Source organism: Xiphophorus couchianus, chromosome 14 (assembly GCF_001444195.1).
Source record: "Xiphophorus couchianus chromosome 14, X_couchianus-1.0, whole genome shotgun sequence".
Classification (NCBI taxonomy): domain Eukaryota; kingdom Metazoa; phylum Chordata; class Actinopteri; order Cyprinodontiformes; family Poeciliidae; genus Xiphophorus; species Xiphophorus couchianus.
In genome coordinates this window covers 8,819,802-8,839,845 of record NC_040241.1, presented here as the reverse complement: position 1 = coordinate 8,839,845, position 20,044 = coordinate 8,819,802, and the positions used below count along the sequence as shown (strand labels likewise).

The window sequence follows — 20,044 nt, the reverse complement described above, 5'->3', positions numbered from 1 at the left end:
CTTCAAAAGACGGTGTGATTGTTTTTTTATATGGTGTCGACCGGGTAGGGAAATATATATGAAATATATGGGACATAACTGCAGTATCTGATATTAAAATCGGCCCAAATTTTCATATCAGTGAATCGCTACTAATTAGGTGACTTGTGGATGTTATTGGTACCACTGACTATATCAGAAAATCAAATACAAATCAATAAAGTTCATTTGGATAGCACATTTCAGCAACAAGACAGTTGAAAGTGCTTTTATATCATAACAAAATTAAGTCATAAGAAGCATACAGTCAACAACTGAGAAAGCATTAACAAATGTTACAGTTTGACCAATGCCATCATCAAACTCCTCATTTAACTCTAAACAGTCAGAGTTTGACTCTAGATTTAAAGGAGCTCAGTGTTCCATCTGTTTTGCAGATTTCTGGAAGTTTGTTCCAGATTTCTTTGTTACTCAACACAGAAACTGAATGCTGCTTCAAACAACTTCACATTGCATTACTCTGTGTCGGTATATCACTGGCTACTATGTCATTTTACTTTCTTAAAAAAACGAAGTGTGTTTTTGATGACAAAGTTTGATTTTATTTGTAAACTTTTTATGAAACACATTGTGGAAAAAAAAAAGAAGAGACTTTTACACATCATCAAAAGTCTATTTTTGCTCATATCCATCAGTCTTCTCTCACTTGTTGCTCTCCCTTGAGCCCAGCACAGTGGCTGTGAGCCATCCTTTTCCACTGCGGTAGCTGTAATTAACTAAGCATGCTTCCAGGAGCTGTGTGTGTGTGTGTGTGTGTTCTCGGGTTATTTCATGAGGATTCAGCATCCTCCGGGTGCAGCAGCAGCAGCAGCAGCAGCCCCCCTCCCCCCGCTGCAGCTTCTCCAGCAGAATGCCCGACGTTCAAACGGAAGCAGACGCTACCATTTTGAAACGCAGCACCGCTGAGGTAAGATGGTAGCTCCTTCGGTTTTAATCGCGTTTTTCTGTTGTATTATCCCCCACACAACCCCCCGCGGGCGGTAATCGAACCCAGACGGTGTCAAATAATACGCGTTTTAATGGGAAATGCCGGTTTAGGAGCAGACTGTTACTGGCCGTGTTGTCGCTCAGGACGCTCTCGTGCTGCAATGCACGCGCTCCTGTGCGGAAAAACGCGATTGTTCTGGACTACGTTGATATATTTTAGAAAGGCCGCTGCTCTGGCTAATATTAGGCGTTTATTCAGCTTTCGCTGTTATGTGAGGTGGGCTAAATGTGCGGGAACGCGTTATTCGCGTTGACCTTTTTTTTTTTTTTTTTTAACGCTTGTTTAGCTTTAGACGAACCCGCCAGCATTCCCGCTGCTCTCCATTCACAAGGAAACCTGGACAACCAGGCGTGTGAGCCAGCTAACAAACCCAACATGCGTCTTTTAAAAGTCTTTTTTTTGTTGTTGTTGTTGTTGTTGCGCCGAATAATGACGGCAGCGGTGAAAATGTGTTTACTCGGCGTCGTGCTGCGTCATCAGCAGCCAGGTTCCGCTCGGTTGTTCCACAATGGAGCCAGTGTTAATGCAGCCGCCATGCTGCCTGACTCATGCAGTCCACACACGGAGGGAAAATGCGCTTTCGTTTGGAGGAAGACGTGTATTTCTTTGTCAAGTTGTAACTTACTAGAGGCGAAACCAGAAAATAGAAATGCCCCGCTCTCTGGTTTCATGTTCCGCTTTGCCCTTTGATTTACAGCCCACCATAAAAGGCTGTTTGGAGAGAGGGGGGGAAAAGAGAGAAGAAAACGGGCCTGTTTAACCATCTGTTTTGGTATAAATTGGGGTTTTGTACATTAAAGGCAATGCTTAAAGCATAATCACAATTTGGTGCCATAAAAGTGGTTATTACTGTGAATCCAGGCAGACTTGATAAACACTGGCCTTCCTGAACTCCAGCCGCTCTGAGTGTGACTCATAGCTGTGGGGGAGATCAGTCTGCTTTTAAATAAAGAGGCCAGCTTACATTAAATCTTTCTAATCTGATCTCTTTTTAAAACAAAACGAAAATCTCCCCAGCTTTGTTGTATCTAATTTGACTCTGTATCTGTGGGACTTTCAAAGGTGGGTGTATGGTCTTTGTGGTTCTGTTTTGGTTTTTTTTTGTAAATTTGAATATTAATCTTGCGTCCATTTGGTTTTATCATTCGTTGCTAGAAGGGAGACCATATGTTATTTTTTCAGATTTATGCTAAACATTTAAGTTAATCTGATTGGATTAACAAAGTTGTTCATTTAAGAGTCTTAGTCAATCTTTCAGTTTAGTTTAATACAGTTCAGCTCTCCTAGTGAGACTTAGGGTGCAGGTATTCCACTTTGAATATTTGTCCTGTATTTGAGAAAAAAGAAAGGAGAAAAAGACGTTGACATCTGGAGTGGGTAATAATTTTCCTAAACGGCCACCTCTGATTGTTGATGGCTGAAGTACAATAATATTAAGATATGTTTTAAAATTATCTAAAAGGGATTTTAATTGAGTGAGATCTTAGCTTGTAGACCTGGGCTTCTTTTGGGCCAGGTCTATTCTTCTGAATTGAATTGCAATTGAACAAAACAATTAGTCATGTTTTTGTATTTCTGTGCATGTTAATCTGAGCTGTTATTCACAAACGGAGCAGCTTTACCTTTTACTTTAGAAAATAACTACTAAGAATAGAGCTGTGCAATATTACGTCATTGGATTAGGATATTGTTTCTTCCAACAATCTCAGTGACCTTTACTGTCTTGGATGCTGTCATTTGTGGTGAGGACATTCATTGAAGTGAGTTTACCAACAGACTAAATATCCTATTGGCATGTACAAAATATATTTTATTTCAATATTGTCACACCGGAGTGTGCTATTGTAGCTACACAAATGAGACGGTAAAATAAAAGCCCTTTCTGGTAAAAAAAAAAAAGTAAAGAAATGAACCCATTAGATTGATGCATGTTTAATTCCAGTCTCTGTATTGACCACCAGGCTAAGAATGATCCCAAAAATGTTTTCTGTGATGTCATATATCCTTAATTTTGTTATCAATTTCTTTACCTTTTAAAGTTTTGGTTTAATGGAAAAAGACTAGAAGCAGAGGGAAACAGAATACCATGTTTTGGTTGTCAACACCTGCCATTTTGGACCTTTCTAGCTAACCAGTTCATACCCATGTACTTAAACCATACATATCACTTTATCTACCTGTTCAAGTCTTTTATTCAGAATAATTGAGAAAAATATTATAAACTGCTCAAAACTCATAATTTTCTTTTTGTTGTATATTATTTTATATTACACAGATTTCAGTTGATCATGGCTTTGATCCCCTTTTGGGACAGTCTGAATGACAAAATATAAATTCTGATAAAAGCAGAACTGTTCGCAGCATCCTGCTGGTAGGTATTATTATTATTATTACTGGAGACACGTGTCTCATTTTCATATAGCAGATTGTAGAAAAACATGCACCATTTGTACAATATGTGCACCAAAACCAACATTCACTAAAATACGCCCAAAACTGAGGTTTTATGAATCTTAACTTTGAAATGCTTTCCTAAAAATCACAGTGCATGTGTAGAAGTGCTAAAACAGCAGAAAATGTAGGACTTTCATCTGTAGGATGTAGCTGTTACTGTCCAATTTATTCCAGTTTTATTTCTAGCATCAGTAACGTCATCCCTCCGTTTCTCTGCAGCGCTATGGACAAGAGCCACACAGTGAAGCTTTTTGTGGGAAACCTGGCTCTGGACACCACCCAGGAAGAGCTGTCAGCCATTTTTGAACCGTACGGCCAGGTTGTCAGCTGCAGCGTGCTGCGACAGTTCGCCTTTGTTCACCTGCAGGGCGAGGGGGCGGCCGATCGAGCCGTCCGGGAGCTCAATGGGAGAGAGTTTCGAGGACGGAATCTGGTGGTGGAGGAGTCGAGGGGGAGGCCGTTGCACTCCACAAAAGTGTTTGTGGGTAATCTGAGTGGGATGTGCACCACTGAAGACCTTAAGCAGCTGTTCCAGACATTCGGGAAAGTCCTTGAGTGTGACAAAGTCAAAGGTGAGCAAAATACCTTGTAGGTATTGTGATTTATCTTCCATCAATTTGTAGATGTACCACGTTTGGTTGTTAATATTTTTGATTTGTTTAAAAAGATTCCTTTGGAAGTTTATTTCTTCTTTTCCCTCATGTGTCAGAACATTATTTTATAAATTTGAAAGTTTGGGTCTCCCTTCCAAAGAACGGATATGTTTGTCCATTTCATGGTATAGGAAGTAATAAGTTGCAGGTTGCCTATGATTTCTGTAAGCAGTACATCGCTCGTTTCTGTAGAACTAGAGTCTAAAGCAGGGCCATCTCTTGAAGACTGGAGATAGCCACCATGCTATAGAGAGTCTGTTGAGGCCATTGTCATAGTGCCACGACCTGGAGCTTCTAACATGTCATTTTGAAGCAAATATAGCATTAAAACACCTTGACGGCCTTTGAAGGGAATGCTCCAGTTGATTCTCAGTATGTGGTTGTTTGATGTAATAAGAAGATAAACTTTTATCTTAGTTACTAAAGAAGTTGGTCTTGTACCGTTTTATGGTAGGATACCGTATTTGTTGTTCAATCTTCAAATCCCCAAGACAGTATTTTATTTAAAGCCCTGGTAGTTTAAGCATGAACATATAATTAGACTTGATATTATTTATAACCAATTATCTGACCAGTCAGAGTGAACTTGGCCTTTTAGATGTGCACTGTAAAGAGACGGGAGATAAAAGTATTTAGGAGAGGAGACTTTGTTTCTTTATTGAAGTTAAACTACTAATTAGGCACTTTAGTACTTTAATGTTTTTGTAGATGTTGACTTATTGGATTTTTAAGCTTATGTTTTCTCAGCTCTTGCAGTAATCTTTTAAACAATATCTATATTCCTTTTCCATTGCAGTATAAACCCAAACACCTTTGCTGTGCCTAACGATGATTATTTTCCGCAGGCTATGCCTTCGTTCACATGGAAAACAAGGAAGACGCTCTTCAGGCCATTGAGGCTTTGCACGGTACTTCGTTTAAGGGCCGGCCGCTGTCTGTAGAGCTATCCAAGGTCCAACCCAGCAAGCAGACACCCACAGGGAAAATCCCATGTGTTAACTGCGGGAAGCAGGGCCACTATGCTGGAGAATGTCCTGTGGGCAAGCCGTCTTTAGAGCAGTACCAGAGCCAGGCAGCAGTCCTGGCCGCTGCTGCCGCCGCAGCAGCCGGCCTGCCTCTGCAAGTTCAACAGAGCGTGCACAATTCAGTCTACAACACATCCACCTTTGACCCCACATACGCAGCTCTCACGGGAATCACCACTGGCACACGTACTGATGGAAACCCGGTGAATCCAGCTGTCTACGGCGCCCTTGCCAGCCAGGTATATGGTGCTAATGTGGCCAACCAGCTCTATGGGACCGTGGCGAGCCAGGCAGCTCTTACATCAGGCGCCACACAGGTGTACAGCTCAGTGACGCCCAATATCTATGGCCAGGTGGCTGCATCTCCAGCTGCTGCTGCTGCCGCCGCAGCGGCAGCTGCCGCTTACACAACTCCAGTTTACACCCCGACTGTAGCCAACCACCCTGTGTACCTGGCAGCAGCTCCTGGAATAGAGATGCCAGCAGCAGCAGCTACAGTGAACCCTGCTTACTCTGTAGCTCCTGCGATTTATGGTGCTGCCACCCCAGCCTACGCTCACATCACCGCCATGGGAGCAGCAGATCCAGCCTCAGCCCTGTTTGAGGCTGCAAGGCAGGCTCACTACTTTGCCCAAGGCCAGCAGGTTGTGGCTGATCAGCAGTCGGCTGCTGTGGCAGCCGCTGTGGCCAAGTCAGGAGAGAGAGACCGTAGTCCTTTACGCAGGTCGGCACCACTTCTGCCAGACCCGGTGATGAAGCCATTCATATACCAGCGGGCCAAGCCCCGCAGACCCTTGCTTCCGACACCAGCTGGCCGTGCAGCAGAAGAGGCGGTAGAGGCACCGGAAGACCCGATGGCCAGGTGGGACATGACTGTTGATGATTAAAGGACTGCATACTTCATCCGAAGCCGAACAGTCGACAGTCACGTGGTTTCAGCGCCTTCGTATTCGCACACACCTTTCTGACAACGGCACCGACCACCTGGGGGCAGACCCCGCACGCTTCAGTGTCTCACTCCTACGGAGCTAGTGCCACACTTTTCTCCAGACAGCCTCATCCTTGAACAACAACAGTATAATTTTCTCATAGGAGTTATTAACCATTTTCCATTCTAGTAGTTATTTAGTGAAGAATCGTACCAATGTACATAAACAGCGCTATCGGAGCGAATTTCCTCATAAAACATGGCAACAAACTTCTGGCCAATCACACAAGTCTTTTTTTTGTAAACTTTTTATACTTTTATTCTCTTGCTTTTCTTTTGTTATTTTGTTTGTATTTCCTCTAACTCATGTAAAGCATATGAATTGCCTTGTTGCTGAAAATGTGCTATGTAAATAAAATTATCTTACCTTACCTTACCTTACAACACTTTGCACAGAGCTCTGTCAAAATAGTTCGACCCAGGCCTGTTGTCGGGTTCGGCAGGCGAATATCTCTTTGCGAACAAACGACGCAATTTTTGTCAGGCGTCAACGTCAATGACAGCAGATTTCGGCACTCTGGATGAAGTATGTCAGGGCCTTTGACCTCCGCCGTCTGTGTCTGCTCTGCTACCTATGTCCTCTTCTCCTTAATGCAACCTATGCCTCTTGATTTTCACCCTTTTTTTGGGCTAGGTACTACGCCGAGTACTACCAGCAGTTGCAGCAGTACCCTCAGTTCCAGTATGCCTACCCATCGAACACAATGGCAGCCATTGCTGGCATGCCTGGAGTCACGGGAGTCTCCGCGATGTCTGCCCAGCCAGTCGCTACGCTGGAAGCCCTCAGGCCAGTGGTCCCCACTGCTGCTGCAGTGGCAGCTGCCATGGCTGCGCCCAGGGTGTATGAGCCGCCGTTGCCGCCGCCTACGCGCAAGGAGGCCATCCTCCACCGCCCCGAACTCTCCCTTCACACGCCTGAGCCCCCCTTCCGATAGTTGCACTCAACTGTCTGCCCCCGCCCCCTCTCCCTCTTTGCCCTGATCCCTCACCCCTACATACCTTTTCCACTCAAAACTTGACCACCTCTGTGTGTATGTGAGTGTGTGTGTTTGTGTGCCTGGGGACTGGCTGGGGGATTTAAAACTGAGGGCTGATGGGCTTAATAACTTGCTTTACGACGGGGCTGATCGGCTAACCTTGGTCCAGTTTGCATGACCACAGTGCAGCTTTGAAGACAGGCCTTCATCTATTTTTATGGGCATTCTGTGTGCTTTTCTGTTTTAACTTATCGTGCCAGTCTCACACTTGTGCCAGTATTAGACTGACTGAGTCAGTCGTTTCTTTTGCCTTTATTTCTGCAACCCAGTTATGATTTTCTAGGGCCAAATCTCCAGTAATTTACATCAACCATTCTACTTAGGCCTAGATGATCAGGTAGGGCAGCTAATTTGAAACCTTTTTTGCCTTATGTTGATGAGTATCAATTTGTAATGTTCTTAGATGAAATGTACACTTGTTGTGTACCAGCTGCATTGTACTGTGTCCAACAGAACCAAGGTTAAAGTATTTTGGGGAGATTGTTTGTCCTGGATGTGATATGGATGTTGTACGTGTGATTGCGTGAGACGTGCGGGCTCTTGATTTTGCAGCGCACAAACGCAGCGGCAGCAGCTAAGTCTGCGCTTTGCAGAGAAAAAAAAAACAATAAACGTAAAGCACACATAGACGTACTGTAATGTTTATTCGTATCTATCCTCGCCCCCCTTCTCTGAATCTCATCCTCACCTTTAAACTACAACACTGAAAGACACTGCTTCACCTTTTCCTCTTCCCAACTACAGCTGCCTACCTCTTATTGTAAATTTCATTGTAGATTTTACTCTGTTCTGTACGTCTCCACACATTTCACCCTATCAGCAATTGCAGCTCCATGTAAAGCTACATCAGTTCAAAGTCTGGGTAGCTGGATTTAGTTTTTTTTTTTTTTTTATGTATTGTATTTGGTCCTCTTTCATGTTCAGAGGCCTTTTTAAAACACAGAAAAAAGTGTAAATAGTTTGTTTCCAACATTATAGTTTACATGTGATATAAGTCAACCTATGGGATGTGATGAGTTTTCAATGGGAAAAACAATGCGCAACTACTGAACAGGTTTACAGAAGATCTTTGGATTGCATCCTTTTAGAAACTATTATATGTGACAAGGTCAGTCATGTGCCTCAAAGCCTTTAGTGAAGTGCATTAAGTGGAGAGATCTCCCATTTTAAGTGCTTTTTAAAAAAATAATAATAATTTCAACTAAAGCAACAGGAGCCTCAAAGCTCAGAATCCAGAGGGCTACAAGTGGTAAAGCTTCCACGCCTCCTACTGGGTCTGTTTATTGCAAACGTTTTTTTTTTTTTAGAAAAGCCACAAAGTGAGCCTCAGAGGTTCATTATATAAGCCTTTGGTTTTAATCAGAAACAGCAGTGATAGCACCAACGAAGTGAGAGATGGGGCAGTGTCTTCCAGTGGCCCCAAAATATCCACCATTTCTCCATCAAACGCCAGATCTGCTTTAGATTCTGATCCCAAAAAGCATATTTGAGAATGTTTTTAGTTTACTTGTCAAGTCCTCTGCAGTTCCTTGCAAAAAGAAGCATTTCTACCTTTTGCAATCTTGTCACTTTACAACCATGAGTGTTGATGTATTAACTGAAAATGAGCGGATAAATTTCAGCACATAATTGTGAAGTAGAATGAAGAGACTTCATGGCTTTCAAATTTTTAGCCACAGATGCTCAGTTAAATGTTGGTCGGGTCAGTGTGAGACATAAATATGCTTTGATCTAGTGTTCTACGATTGCCCTGTATTTGGCTCCATTCATCCTTCTGTCAACTCTAATTAGCTGCCCTGTCTTGACTGGAGAAAAGCATGGCCACAGCATGATGCTGACACCACCATGTTACACTGTGAGAATGGTGTGTTCAGGGTGATGTACTTTCGTTTAGTATTTTTCCCCATGCACAGCATTTTGCATATAGGCCAAAATCGGACATTTTGGTCTCGTATGAACGGAGCACCTTCCTCCTCGTGTTTGCTGTGTTACTTGCATGGCTTCTTACAAACTGCAAACTGGACGCATTATGGCTTTCTTTTTGACCTTCTTCCCTATAGAACAGATTTGTTTAATAGTTGTTTTATCAACAGATTTTCCCATCTGAGCTGTGGCTCTCTGCAGCTCCTCCACAATAACCAATGAGCCTCTTGGCTGCTTGCTGATCGGTGCTCTCCTTGTCTGGCAGTTTAGGTAGGCAGGTTTTGCAGTCGTGTTGTATTCTTTTTACAGAGAAGCTGTGTCTATGATGGGATTAAATCAAACAGTTGTTTACTGATTACCAGACTTCTGCGTTGGATTTTATGAAGACTTATGAAAGAGAATGTGGTTGAATATAGAGGTGTCCTGATTCCATACTGACATGTACCAAAAGTCCTCCACCCAAACCTGTTGGTTAATAATAAATGGGTCAGTTGTTCTCATATCAATTGTTATTGACTATTGTTCTCTGAGTAACATCACTTGATCAAACCTTTTCTAACATTCCTAACGTAGGTTTGATTCGTGCTGATATCGTATCGTGTCAGTACCCGTATCAGCCAATACTCAAAGCTGCAATATCGGTATTGTGTTGGAAGTAAAAAAAACAAAAAACCTTTAGCAGGACACCTCTGGTTGATTATAAATGTTCAAATTTTTATCTTTACACAAATCCTGTCCTTCCACTTTACAAATTATGTTCTACGTTGCGTTGATCTATCACAGAAAACCCCAATAAATTACACTGAAGTTAGTGGTTGAAAGTGACAAGATGTGAAAACGTTTTAGTGGCATGCAGTATGTTTGCAAGGCACTGTAGAGAGGGTTTATGAATTATTTGGATACTGATTTATTTATTTTTCATTTTTTTCTAAATCTGGAATTGGATTTCTTGATGCGTTTCACATTGATGCCAAAGTCCAGAGTGGTGACTTCCATCCATTTACAATCAGCCCTTTTGTTTTGCAGCTAGTATTTGACAGCAGACCAATGCACAAACAGAAAAGACCTGAAATCACCCGACTGCCTCATTGTTTCCCGCTTCCCCGCTCCTTCTGTGGTTTTTAGTGGTTATAAGTGACTTTTGCATCTCAGAGTGTAATCTTTCCGTGTCGTATATACAAACACATACCGGTTGCATCCTTTGTAGAATTATGTGGTTTGCAAAATGTTTTGTTTGCCATGTATTTTTTTAGAACAGTATTTTTAATTTAGCCTTTTTTTATATATAGAACAGTGAAAAAAATCAGCATGCCTTTTATTGAGAAAATGTATACTTTAAACCTTATACTGATAATAAAGAATGTTTGGCTGACTACTGTGGTGACGGAAAGCAAAGGGTTTGGACATTTCGCCTTCTTCCTCTTTATGTTCCTCTCCATTATCTGTCTCTCTTGTGTAAAAATGACCACCAGACTCATTTGACTGGGGACCCAGGGGGAGGCAGGTGTAGATGCTGGCCCAGCTATGCTCACTTTGGTCAGGGTAAGTCCGGGTAGGAGCTCCTTCCTCTCTCCAGCCTCTCAAATGAGAATATCCCAAATTTAGAGTGCTGAGAGCGGCACCTAAAATTGATTTTCATGCGTAAGATTGCATTGTACACAGTGAAGCTGCTGCGAGGGCTGGGGAGAGGCTCACAGATAGAATGGCCTGGGTGCATTTTGATCTGTGGAGCAGTCCCTGTCTTGGGGTTTGATGGGTGTGCGTCTGGTCTGGTCCAAGTCTGGTCTCTCTCCTTGCTGCACCGAATTCTCCCTTTTCCGTGTGTCTCTGTGTTCACTAAGCTCTCAGACCTGCATGTGTGATAATCTGTAACTGTGCCGCAAGAGAAAAAAAAACAGCCCAATTCGACAGTCCAGCTCTGAACTAACTATCTCAACTGAATTAGGTCACCGTGCTACCTGGAACACCCTGTGTGCTGCCTCGCGTGAGCCGTGGGGACGACTTTTAGCGCGACGCCACCGCAGTGGAAACTTGTTGTCTCTCTTTCTCTTCACCACCAAGGTAAATCGACTAAATGCAAAAGAAAGAAATCATGACAGCACTGACATCTCTTCTCCCTAATTGCCCCATCCCCCTCCTCACTTTCCTTTGACTGTGGCTTGACACAACACTCCTACCCCTCTTCCTTCCCTCCGCCATTACTACCTCCTCTTCTCTTCCCCCCTCCCCCGAGTCCGTAATCTCTCTTCTACTGCATCGGCAGTGTTTGTACCTGTAGCCTGGGTCTTCTCCTCACTGGGAGTGATGGGCCGGCTGGGGTGGGGCAGGGTTAAGACCCCTTAGGAGTGATCCTGTCCTGCATCAGCATATTGAGGTGCCCTTTGTTCGGTTGTTGTGTGAGCTGGCGAACAATAAATGCGATGTGTCAGGGTGTGCGTGAGTTTGAGTGTGGGTGCTAAAAAAACGGGATACTTTTTGGGCGCCATTTCATTGGTCAATGAGGCTTGGCGTAAGTGGACACACCCCAAACCCTTCCCCTTGCCAGCTAATCAACTCCTGTCCACCGCCGTATTCGCCGCCCTCAATCCTCTTCACTCTTCCTTCCTCCTCCTCTCCCTCCTTCACCCCCCGCCCCTGCTCTCCCTCTTTGCGCATCTCCTCACCTCTCCGCCGTCCACGCACACAGCGCTTTTTGTTTTTTTACCCGCCGGCACCGCCGCCACCTTGGATCTGGGTTCCATCGCTCTGGCTTGGACTCAACTTCCCAGAATCATCTACCTGACCCAAAACACCTCCCTCCCCACCATCCACCTTTGTTACCATAGACGCCCTGGCGTGCCAAAAAGGACTATGTATCTGTGGCGGCCCTCCTTTGGACTTTGTCCTGGGACACAGAGAGACTTCAGAGCTCGAGGAATTGCTTTGCTACAACTGTTGAATGTTGGTTGTCCATAACATGGCTCTGGCAGGGGATGTGAAGGCAACGTGTAATGTAAAGCAACTTGAAACAGAAGATTGACAGTTGTCAGTCAGAAACGTCCTATAGGAAAGGCTCTCAGGCCAGACTGACCTGTAGATTCTCATCAATCTCAGGGTTCCTATAGGACTTTTCTGTCACATGTCGTCTTAGTAGCTTGTATGTGTACTTACTCACTTTTAGGGAGATCAATCTCTGGACAAGGTTTCGGTTAACTTGTCTCGCATTTTCCCTAAGAGTTTCTGGATGGGAGTGATGCTCCCTTTATGCCTAACGAGCAAGAAAGCACAAAATATTAGAAAATTTGATGGGTTGATTGAGGTGAGTTCTTGGTTTAGTTTTGAAAGCGTGGATCATATCCAACAATAAAAGGGTTAAAAATCTATTTTCGTACACAGGCCAGTTTTATTGTAATAAACCTAAACCAGAATAGGGCCTCCGTCCCAACCTCCTCTCTCCCCACTGGTGCCTCCATACCTTCTTCTTCACTCTCCTAGCTCCCCACTAAAGGCTTCTTCTGGTGCTTGTGAGTCTGGGCCTTCAAACATGCTTGGGTAAATGCAGTACTGCATCTCTAGAAAGGAAAAGAAAACCCTGCTTGTAAATCAGTTGCAATGCATCGCCCGCCAAAGCTCACTGCAGCCCCCGCCAACCTACTCCCACACCCAGACCCCACCCTCTGTCCACCTCTTTGTCTGTTGTTGTTTTAGCTAAAGAAAAGTGCATGTGCATATTACACACGTGTCAGTTCGTTATTTTGAGTGGGATCCTGAAGGTCATGTCTGTCCTCCTGCAGGGGATAGTATATGGGAAATCCAGATAACTGCAAACTGGTACATGTTTTTTTTTTTTTTTTTCATGCCAGTCCTATGAAGGGCCAAAAGTGCCACAATCTAGTAAATGTTATATTATTAAATAAATACATTTAATAAGCAAACAATGTGTTCTATGTACGACTTAAATATTTACCATTCTACTACTATTTTTATATTGAATACTTATTTTTAGATATTAAATGTGAAACTCATTGATTACAATTTAAAGTTAGTATATGTTAAAATTATACAGATTAAAGTTTGTAATTTTTCACAGTTCCAATCCTTCATTAATAGACTCATTAGGACCATGAACTCTAATTGGTTAATCGGCAAATGAGACTGTTGTTCAGACCAATCACCTTTAACTAGAGAAGTGTTAGCCCCGCCCTCTGACCAATGATGAAACGTATTGATGATGTGCTGCATAACTTCAGTATTAATTCCAGTATTTCCAATTTGAATACTTTATTTTACTTTTTTTTAACTAATTAATTTGAATATGGCACTTTTGTCCCTTTATAGATCCCAGTCTGCTATTAAAACTTTTTTTGTGTGTGTGTGACTTTTTAAGCACAAATTTGAATGGGAAAGGACTGATGTACATAACAGCAGTGGCAAACCTCAAACTTTTTTTTTTTCTTCATCTAGAGAGGGCGAACTTGACAGAAAGCGGTGTAGTTTTTACACACTATTGCTGCAAGTATTATTTACATTTTTGATGTTGCTCAATGAACAATTAAAAGCAAATAGCTGAAAAGTCTAGCGAGTTTAACACAAGCTATTTTATGACGAAAACTCAACATGTTTACATCGGTCAGATCACTCGTTTCAACCGTTCCCAGCCTCACAAGAGGAGCAGTAATGTAACCACTGAGCTTCCTAAAGTAGGTTAATGGACCAAGCTTACTGTAGTTACATCAGATGTTTGATTAATTACTTTCTAAATCACTCTAGATTCCAAAGACGTAAAGGGTGACTTAGTAATTTGCTATCTCAAGAGGGTAGGAATGTGGATATGCTCATTTCAAAGCAATTAGCGTTAGCACATAACCGAATGTTAGGGGATTTCAATTCCCAAATGTTAGCTCAGAAATTTCCATCAACATGTTTACTGTGAATGACAAATCCTGATATAGATACAAGTTATATTGTATGGTTGTGTATTCATATATATGCCTTTTAAAGTGTATTTCTGAAAAATGTATTTTTTTTTTGTTTTTGCATGCAATTTATGAATAAACTTTTTTTTTTCTCATAACGGTGTCCAGATCTGTTATTATTCCAACTCACAACATTAGGATGTAGCTGAGAAATAAATGGTGTGAATGTAATTTTAGCTCCTAAGATGATTTTAGAGCTGCTGTGAAGAATATGAACGGTAACAGATAAACTAACAAAGTTGTAGATAGTTGTGAAGTGGAATGAAAATAATAAATGGTTTTCACATTTTTCTTAACAGAAGAAACTCTTAATGTGTTGAGAAATTTGTAATTGACCCTTTTTTTCCATCATTAAGGGGGAAAAAAGTCCAACCAAATCCACCTAATTACTGAACAGGGTTCACTTGTGTAATCTAGTCTCAGTACAAATTTGAATCCAGCTGTGCAGGACTCGGATGTTTGAGAACATTAGGGAACAAGAAAACACATGACAATAAAAACAGGTAGTTAAGGGATAAAGACGTGGAGAACTTAAGAGTACATTTAGATTACAAAACATTATTTCAAGTTTACGTCAAAGGGATGTATCCTGTCTTCTGAAAATTAAAAGTACATACATCCATCCATCCATCCATTTTCTGTTCACCCTTTGTCCCTAATGGGGTCGGGAGGGTTGCCGGTGCCTATCTCCAGCTACGTTCCAGGCGGGAGGCGGGGTACACCCTGGACAGGTCGCCAGTCTGTCGCAGGGCAAATTAAAAGTACATCACAACTCCAAACAGGGTTGGTCACTTAAACTGGCAGGCTGGGTATGAGTGCTATGGTAACTGTGGATGTGAATTTTAAAGCTCAGTTTGGAATATTTTATTTTTTACATTAGACCAAAACTGAACTTTTTGAACTTCAAGCAAAACACATGTGGAAAACTGACGCTCACCGTCCCCAGGGTAAAACAGGGTGGAGGCAGCATCATGCTGTCCTTTTTTTTTTTTTTTTTCCATCACAGGTGATGCATAACCTAAAAACTTGAAGCTGTAGTTGCAGTAACATGAAACACTTCATGGAGTAAGAATACCTTTGCTAATATTTCACAAAATGAGGAACTGTCCATGTTCATAACTGCATTTAATTTTTGTCTTAATAGAAAATTCTATATTCATTGTTTCTTTTTTCTGGTGATGTTGCATTTTATAAAGTTGTTTGACGCTTCATAGGCCTGAGTTTACCATTGAGGATCACTAACAGCGACAGGTGCATTACACGGGCCATAAACCCCTCCGTGTTGAGAGGAGGCGTAATTGACAGAAAGCCAGACCACTCACAAACCAGTTATCCCCAATTGCAAAGTTTTACTCCGCCTATTCGGCCTTTTTAGGCTCAGAACCTGACACCCAAGCTGTAAGGACCCATACTTATTGGGGTGCTGTCACGTGTGCTACTTTTGACCAGGAAAGGAGCACCGGCCAGCAGGGTCTTCTGTTAGTGGGCACCACCTTCGCACAGCCACCTCTCACCAGAGGAGTCTGGTCTCCGCAGTCCCTAACTGCCTCTCCCCTCGTCGTCTCTCGAGCTGATCTTTTTTTTTTTTTTTTGTCACTATAAGCTGAGGGGGACTTAGGAAGTCCTGACAGAGGCGGAACGATGACAGCTGTCGAAACCCAAATGACATATAACACCTCCTATACGATCCAACATGAAGATGCGTACATGACCCAGGAGGAGGACTGGGACAGGGACCTGCTGCTGGACCCTGCCTGGGAGAAGCAGCAGAGGAAGGTAGGGTTGGATGTGCCGCCTCTGCTGCAGCGGACTGTAGCTTGTGGTGCCGTGCGTAATTGCGCACAGATTCGCGCATGCGCTTTACGCTCACATAAGCGTCACCGAGTGGCATCTCTGTGTATTTTATCATTCTGAATGGCGTTTGCTTTAAAATGACTAACCTGGTTATAATAATGAACTTTTTAACAGCCCAATATAAGATGGCTCAGCTGCGCCTTTGGTGTCCCCGCACCTGGCACTTCAGTCCCACTGGAAGCTGTGTGGGCAGATATTTTAGGCTGTGGAACTTTCTCAGTGTTGTCTTTCAGTTACCCCTCAGTGCCTTGCAGACTGTCTAAATTTAATACCCACCCTCCCATTTTTTTTTTCCTTTGGCAGACATTTAAGTCTCAACCGGGAAAATTACACGTTAACCTTTGACACTTTTATCAAAGTGTCAAATCAGTTCAACAACAACAAAACAAAAAAAAAAGCAAACTAAAGTTGTACTGAAAACAAAAGTTAACCCACTAATATTTTTTGCTGCTATTAAATAAAACGGCCCCCAAAAGTAGAAATATTTGCAATACTTGTGTATTTGGAATTGAACTAATTAAAATGAGCTATTTAGGCAATATATAATACCCTACAATTTCATTAAAAAACGTAATTTTACCTCGATATTGTTAGCCACACGAAGCTAGCTCCGACGCTTAGTAACCGATCACCATGGCAACTCACGGGCCTTGCGTCATCTCCGCACAGGTGTGTTTAATGAGCTAGGCGCTCCTTCTGACAATCTGAATGAAAGCACAACCAGTAAATACAGCTTTATTTAGTTTATAAAATACTTTCCCCGGTATTTTAAACAGTTTTTTGAGACATTTTTAATTTAAAGTCAATTTCTTGTTTGCTAGCTTGATGTTGCGGTTCTACTTGCTACCTGCTCACTGTGTTTGATGGCGGGATTTTATGTAGGAGGGACCAGTTCCTTGTTCCACCCAACAATTCCTGGAGTCCGAGCTGAAAATAGCTTTTGAGAAATTCATTACTCATGGCTCAGGAAATACCATTAGGGTTTATCTCGTTAACAGCGCTGGACATTCTGGCAAATATCAAATTATTATCAAATTTATAACTGCTATGTTCAAAGTGATTTAATTCCAACATTAGGTTTGAGCTAACTGGTGTCCAGCTACGTCACAATTAGTCGACATGCTCAGTTTGAAAAGAAAATAGTTAATTAAATCAAGGATAATTAAAAACAGGTTTTACCAAGTTTTTATTACACATGCCATAATTTTCAAGGTGTGCAGTTTCAGAATGGTGCTGTGAAGCCAGGCCAGATTTTGATGCTGCAACTTCTCTGGGCTATTGCCATTCACTATATGTTATAAAAACTTATAATGCAGAAGAGTTTTATATCAAATTTAATTGCTCCCGATGTACGAGCCAGCATTTTAAAATTATGGACACAAATTTTGAAAGTAGCTGCTTGTGTATCAAATCGGTATATTTCCTTGCACAGGCAGAAGTTGGATTTAATTTCCCTTTGGGATAAATAAAGTTGTTTTAGATAGAACTGATTATGGAGTGACTCACTTTCAGGTTTAAATAATTAGTTAGGAATGTTTTCTTTTCTGTTTTTGTGGACATAAATTTCAAAAATATACTTGTATCCAATTAGAATAAATTGGCATATCAAAGATATAATTTAGGACTCATCTTTCCATCTTTTTACTGCTCATTTATGCAGCTATAATGGATACATTTTATAATGGGACTGTAAGTAAACACAGTTGAAGCCTCTTAACACAATTTGGATGACTTTTCCACTGATCGTATTCTCTTATAAATTTGGGTGATTACAAATTTTGCAATTGTCCAAAACTGTTTGACTTTGTAGTGCTAATTGTTGAAAAATATTGCATAAAGTTGCAAAATTAAATACAAAATTTATAAGTGACAGAATTTAGAGTTCCAGTCACATATCTATCTATCTATCTATCTATCTATCTATCTATCTATCTATCTATCTATCTATCTATCTATCTATCTATCTATCTATCTATATGCTGCCGTTTAAATATTTAAAACTTTATTCATTACTTTTTTTTGTCCTTGAAACAGCTGTTTTGTTTATTTCAAAGCCGGGATAAGACAGACTTTTTCTATTTCAATGGAAGGCACATCCACACAGCTGCTTATTGCCACTAAGCTGTGCTGGTGCCAGAATCTAATTTTCCCGACATAAACGAAAGGATTAGAATTTTTAAAAGGCATTTTAATAGCAAGCAGGCAAGTTTAAATGACTTTGACTGCAGCGAATCTACAAAACCTTTCTGTCCATGTAAAACGTCCCCCACCTACCGAGCACAGTGACAGGCTGAGAGACCTCAACAGATGGTGGTATATAGACCTGGGGTTGGTTTCACCTACCTCCAAATAAACATCGTCCTAAAAATACTTTTTTAACTTGCTTGGCTCCAACTTCCCTCTCTCCGCCCCCTCCTCCTTCTTACCTTCAACTTTTACTTTTCCTTCTATCACAGTTGAACACTTCGGCATGCCGCAGTTATTGGAATATGTTGTCATAAGCTCTGTTATTGTATTACGATTGGCTTTGAATGTTCCTTAGTGAAATCTCAATAGCAGAGCTCTCAGTGTTCACCTAGTGACCTCTCAGGCGAACAAGTCATGGTACTCCACGGCACTTCTCGGCATGTAAAATCCAGCTTAAGGCGCTGATATCAGCCTGTAAATATAGCAAGTGCATCATTTTGCAGTGTAATGAATATGAAAGGAAAGCCTTCCAGCACCTGTTGTCTCTTCTATCCTTTAAATTCAATGGAAAAAAAAAAAAGAAAAGCCGACCAGCATTTGACGAGGCAGTAAAGTGTTTGTCAACACACAGTGATGTCGAATTCGATACCAGACATTAGAAATGACACACACTTGGACATAAATGCGCATCCAATTTGTGCCCACCTCTGACTTGTGGATCAATTTGTCCCCTCCGCCCCCCATGAAGTGTCTGTTTTAGGTTGAGAAGCACATGATTCACGACTTGTTTTGGACGAGGACTTCGGCGTAATCGGAGTTGTCAAAAATTGTGTGAGAAATTGCATGTGGTAAAAACATGGAAGGGATGCGGTGATGAGAGCTGACTGCATCTCATCTCAGCAGTCGTGTTCACTCAAAGCAGGCGCGGTCCTAGAAACAAGAAGGGCCTCGTTTGTTAGGCTGATTTATAAGCTTAGGCAAACAAGCCACTTAGACGGAAAAAAAGTTCGAGAATCCTCAGAGCTTACTGACGTCTAACCCTCATCCTGCTCGAGCACATCTGCATCAAAGGTGATGTCTTGAAGCCTGATCAATAGCTGGATTGATCAACTCTCACTGCACCTGTAGATCTGAATCCCGACTGTTTGTTTGGACGCTTTACGTTGGATTCTTTTAGTATTTGATAATTTGTGTCATGAATCAAACTGATGGAGCCAAATGTCAACACACCAGATGAGTTCGGTGACTGAAGCCGTCTTCTGTTTCACATTGTTTAGGAGTTCAGCTGTTATGTGACTAAGTGAACGTCTTGCTGCTTGGTATAGCTTGTTCTCGCAATAACCTAAAAATATCCATTACAGAGTTATCAACTGTCTTAATGGCTCAGCCAGACTATTAAAATGGCGAAAGCTAAGTGTGCATATACACAGACCGAAGCACAAATAGAGACGGTTTTATGTTTAAACAAAAGAATAGGATACCTTAAATAATCATTATAGCTGTTTACATAATTTAATGGGGTTTTTTTTACAAAGAACTATAAGCTTTTTTTTTCTTCAGAAAAATGCTCAAAACATAATTTCTTCTTCATACTATTATCATTAACTAAATCAACGTTTTAGCAATACTGCCTGTTTAAATATTGTATTTTAAAATGGAATAAATGGATACTTTTGTTAGATTAATCAAACATTTCAAAACATATTATTTTGATCTTTGTAAATCCTTGTAAATGTTAATTGCCATAATGCGTAATTAGTATGCAGTTTGTGAAACCTATAGGACCAGTTTAGTTTTGCCGAGTTAAGATTTCCCGTCGATCTCGGTTGTTATTTCTCTCCACCACCAAAATGCATCTAATCACATCTAACATCGGGCTTTTACACGGCGCGACTGAAGGAGTCAAAATGAGTGATTATCATCATCTTTAAGTGATATTTA

The 20,044-nt window shown here is 41.6% G+C and overlaps 2 protein-coding genes across 3 annotated transcripts in view; both read left to right on the top strand.

The window, feature by feature from the left end:
* Positions 1 to 788: 788 nt before the first annotated feature.
* Positions 789 to 13,859, top strand: rbm14b (RNA binding motif protein 14b). 2 transcript variants are annotated; one of them, XM_028038188.1, is made up of 4 exons: positions 789 to 946; positions 3,701 to 4,053; positions 4,980 to 6,021; positions 6,782 to 13,859. In XM_028038188.1, the coding sequence occupies exons 2-4, from the start codon at positions 3,705 to 3,707 to the stop codon at positions 7,080 to 7,082; spliced, it is 1,692 nt and encodes a 563-aa protein (XP_027893989.1). In that variant the 5' UTR covers positions 789 to 946; positions 3,701 to 3,704; the 3' UTR covers positions 7,083 to 13,859. The 2 variants fall into 2 exon arrangements, with proteins under 2 accessions (XP_027893989.1, XP_027893990.1); XM_028038189.1 differs by lacking the exon at positions 789 to 946 and adding an exon at positions 1,052 to 2,089.
* Positions 13,860 to 15,494: 1,635 nt separating this feature from the next.
* The window catches only part of actn3b (actinin alpha 3b), a 32,811-nt gene continuing 28,261 nt past the window's right edge, over positions 15,495 to 20,044 (top strand). The window contains exon 1 of the mRNA XM_028038182.1: positions 15,495 to 15,838. Within this exon, the coding sequence (XP_027893983.1) occupies positions 15,704 to 15,838 (135 nt within the window). The 5' untranslated portion in view covers positions 15,495 to 15,703. The remainder of the gene's footprint in view (positions 15,839 to 20,044) is intronic.

What these genes read in the sequence shown, in the direction of transcription:
- rbm14b (XM_028038188.1), top strand. Translation starts at nt 3,705, where the DNA reads ATGGACAAGAGCCACACAGTGAAGCTTTTTGTGGGAAACCTGGCTCTG. An exon ending in TGAGTGTGACAAAGTCAAAG is followed by an intron (nt 4,054 to 4,979) that starts GTGAGCAAAATA and finishes TATTTTCCGCAG; the next exon opens with GCTATGCCTTCGTTCACATG. An exon ending in CCGGAAGACCCGATGGCCAG is followed by an intron (nt 6,022 to 6,781) that starts GTGGGACATGAC and finishes TTTTTGGGCTAG; the next exon opens with GTACTACGCCGAGTACTACC.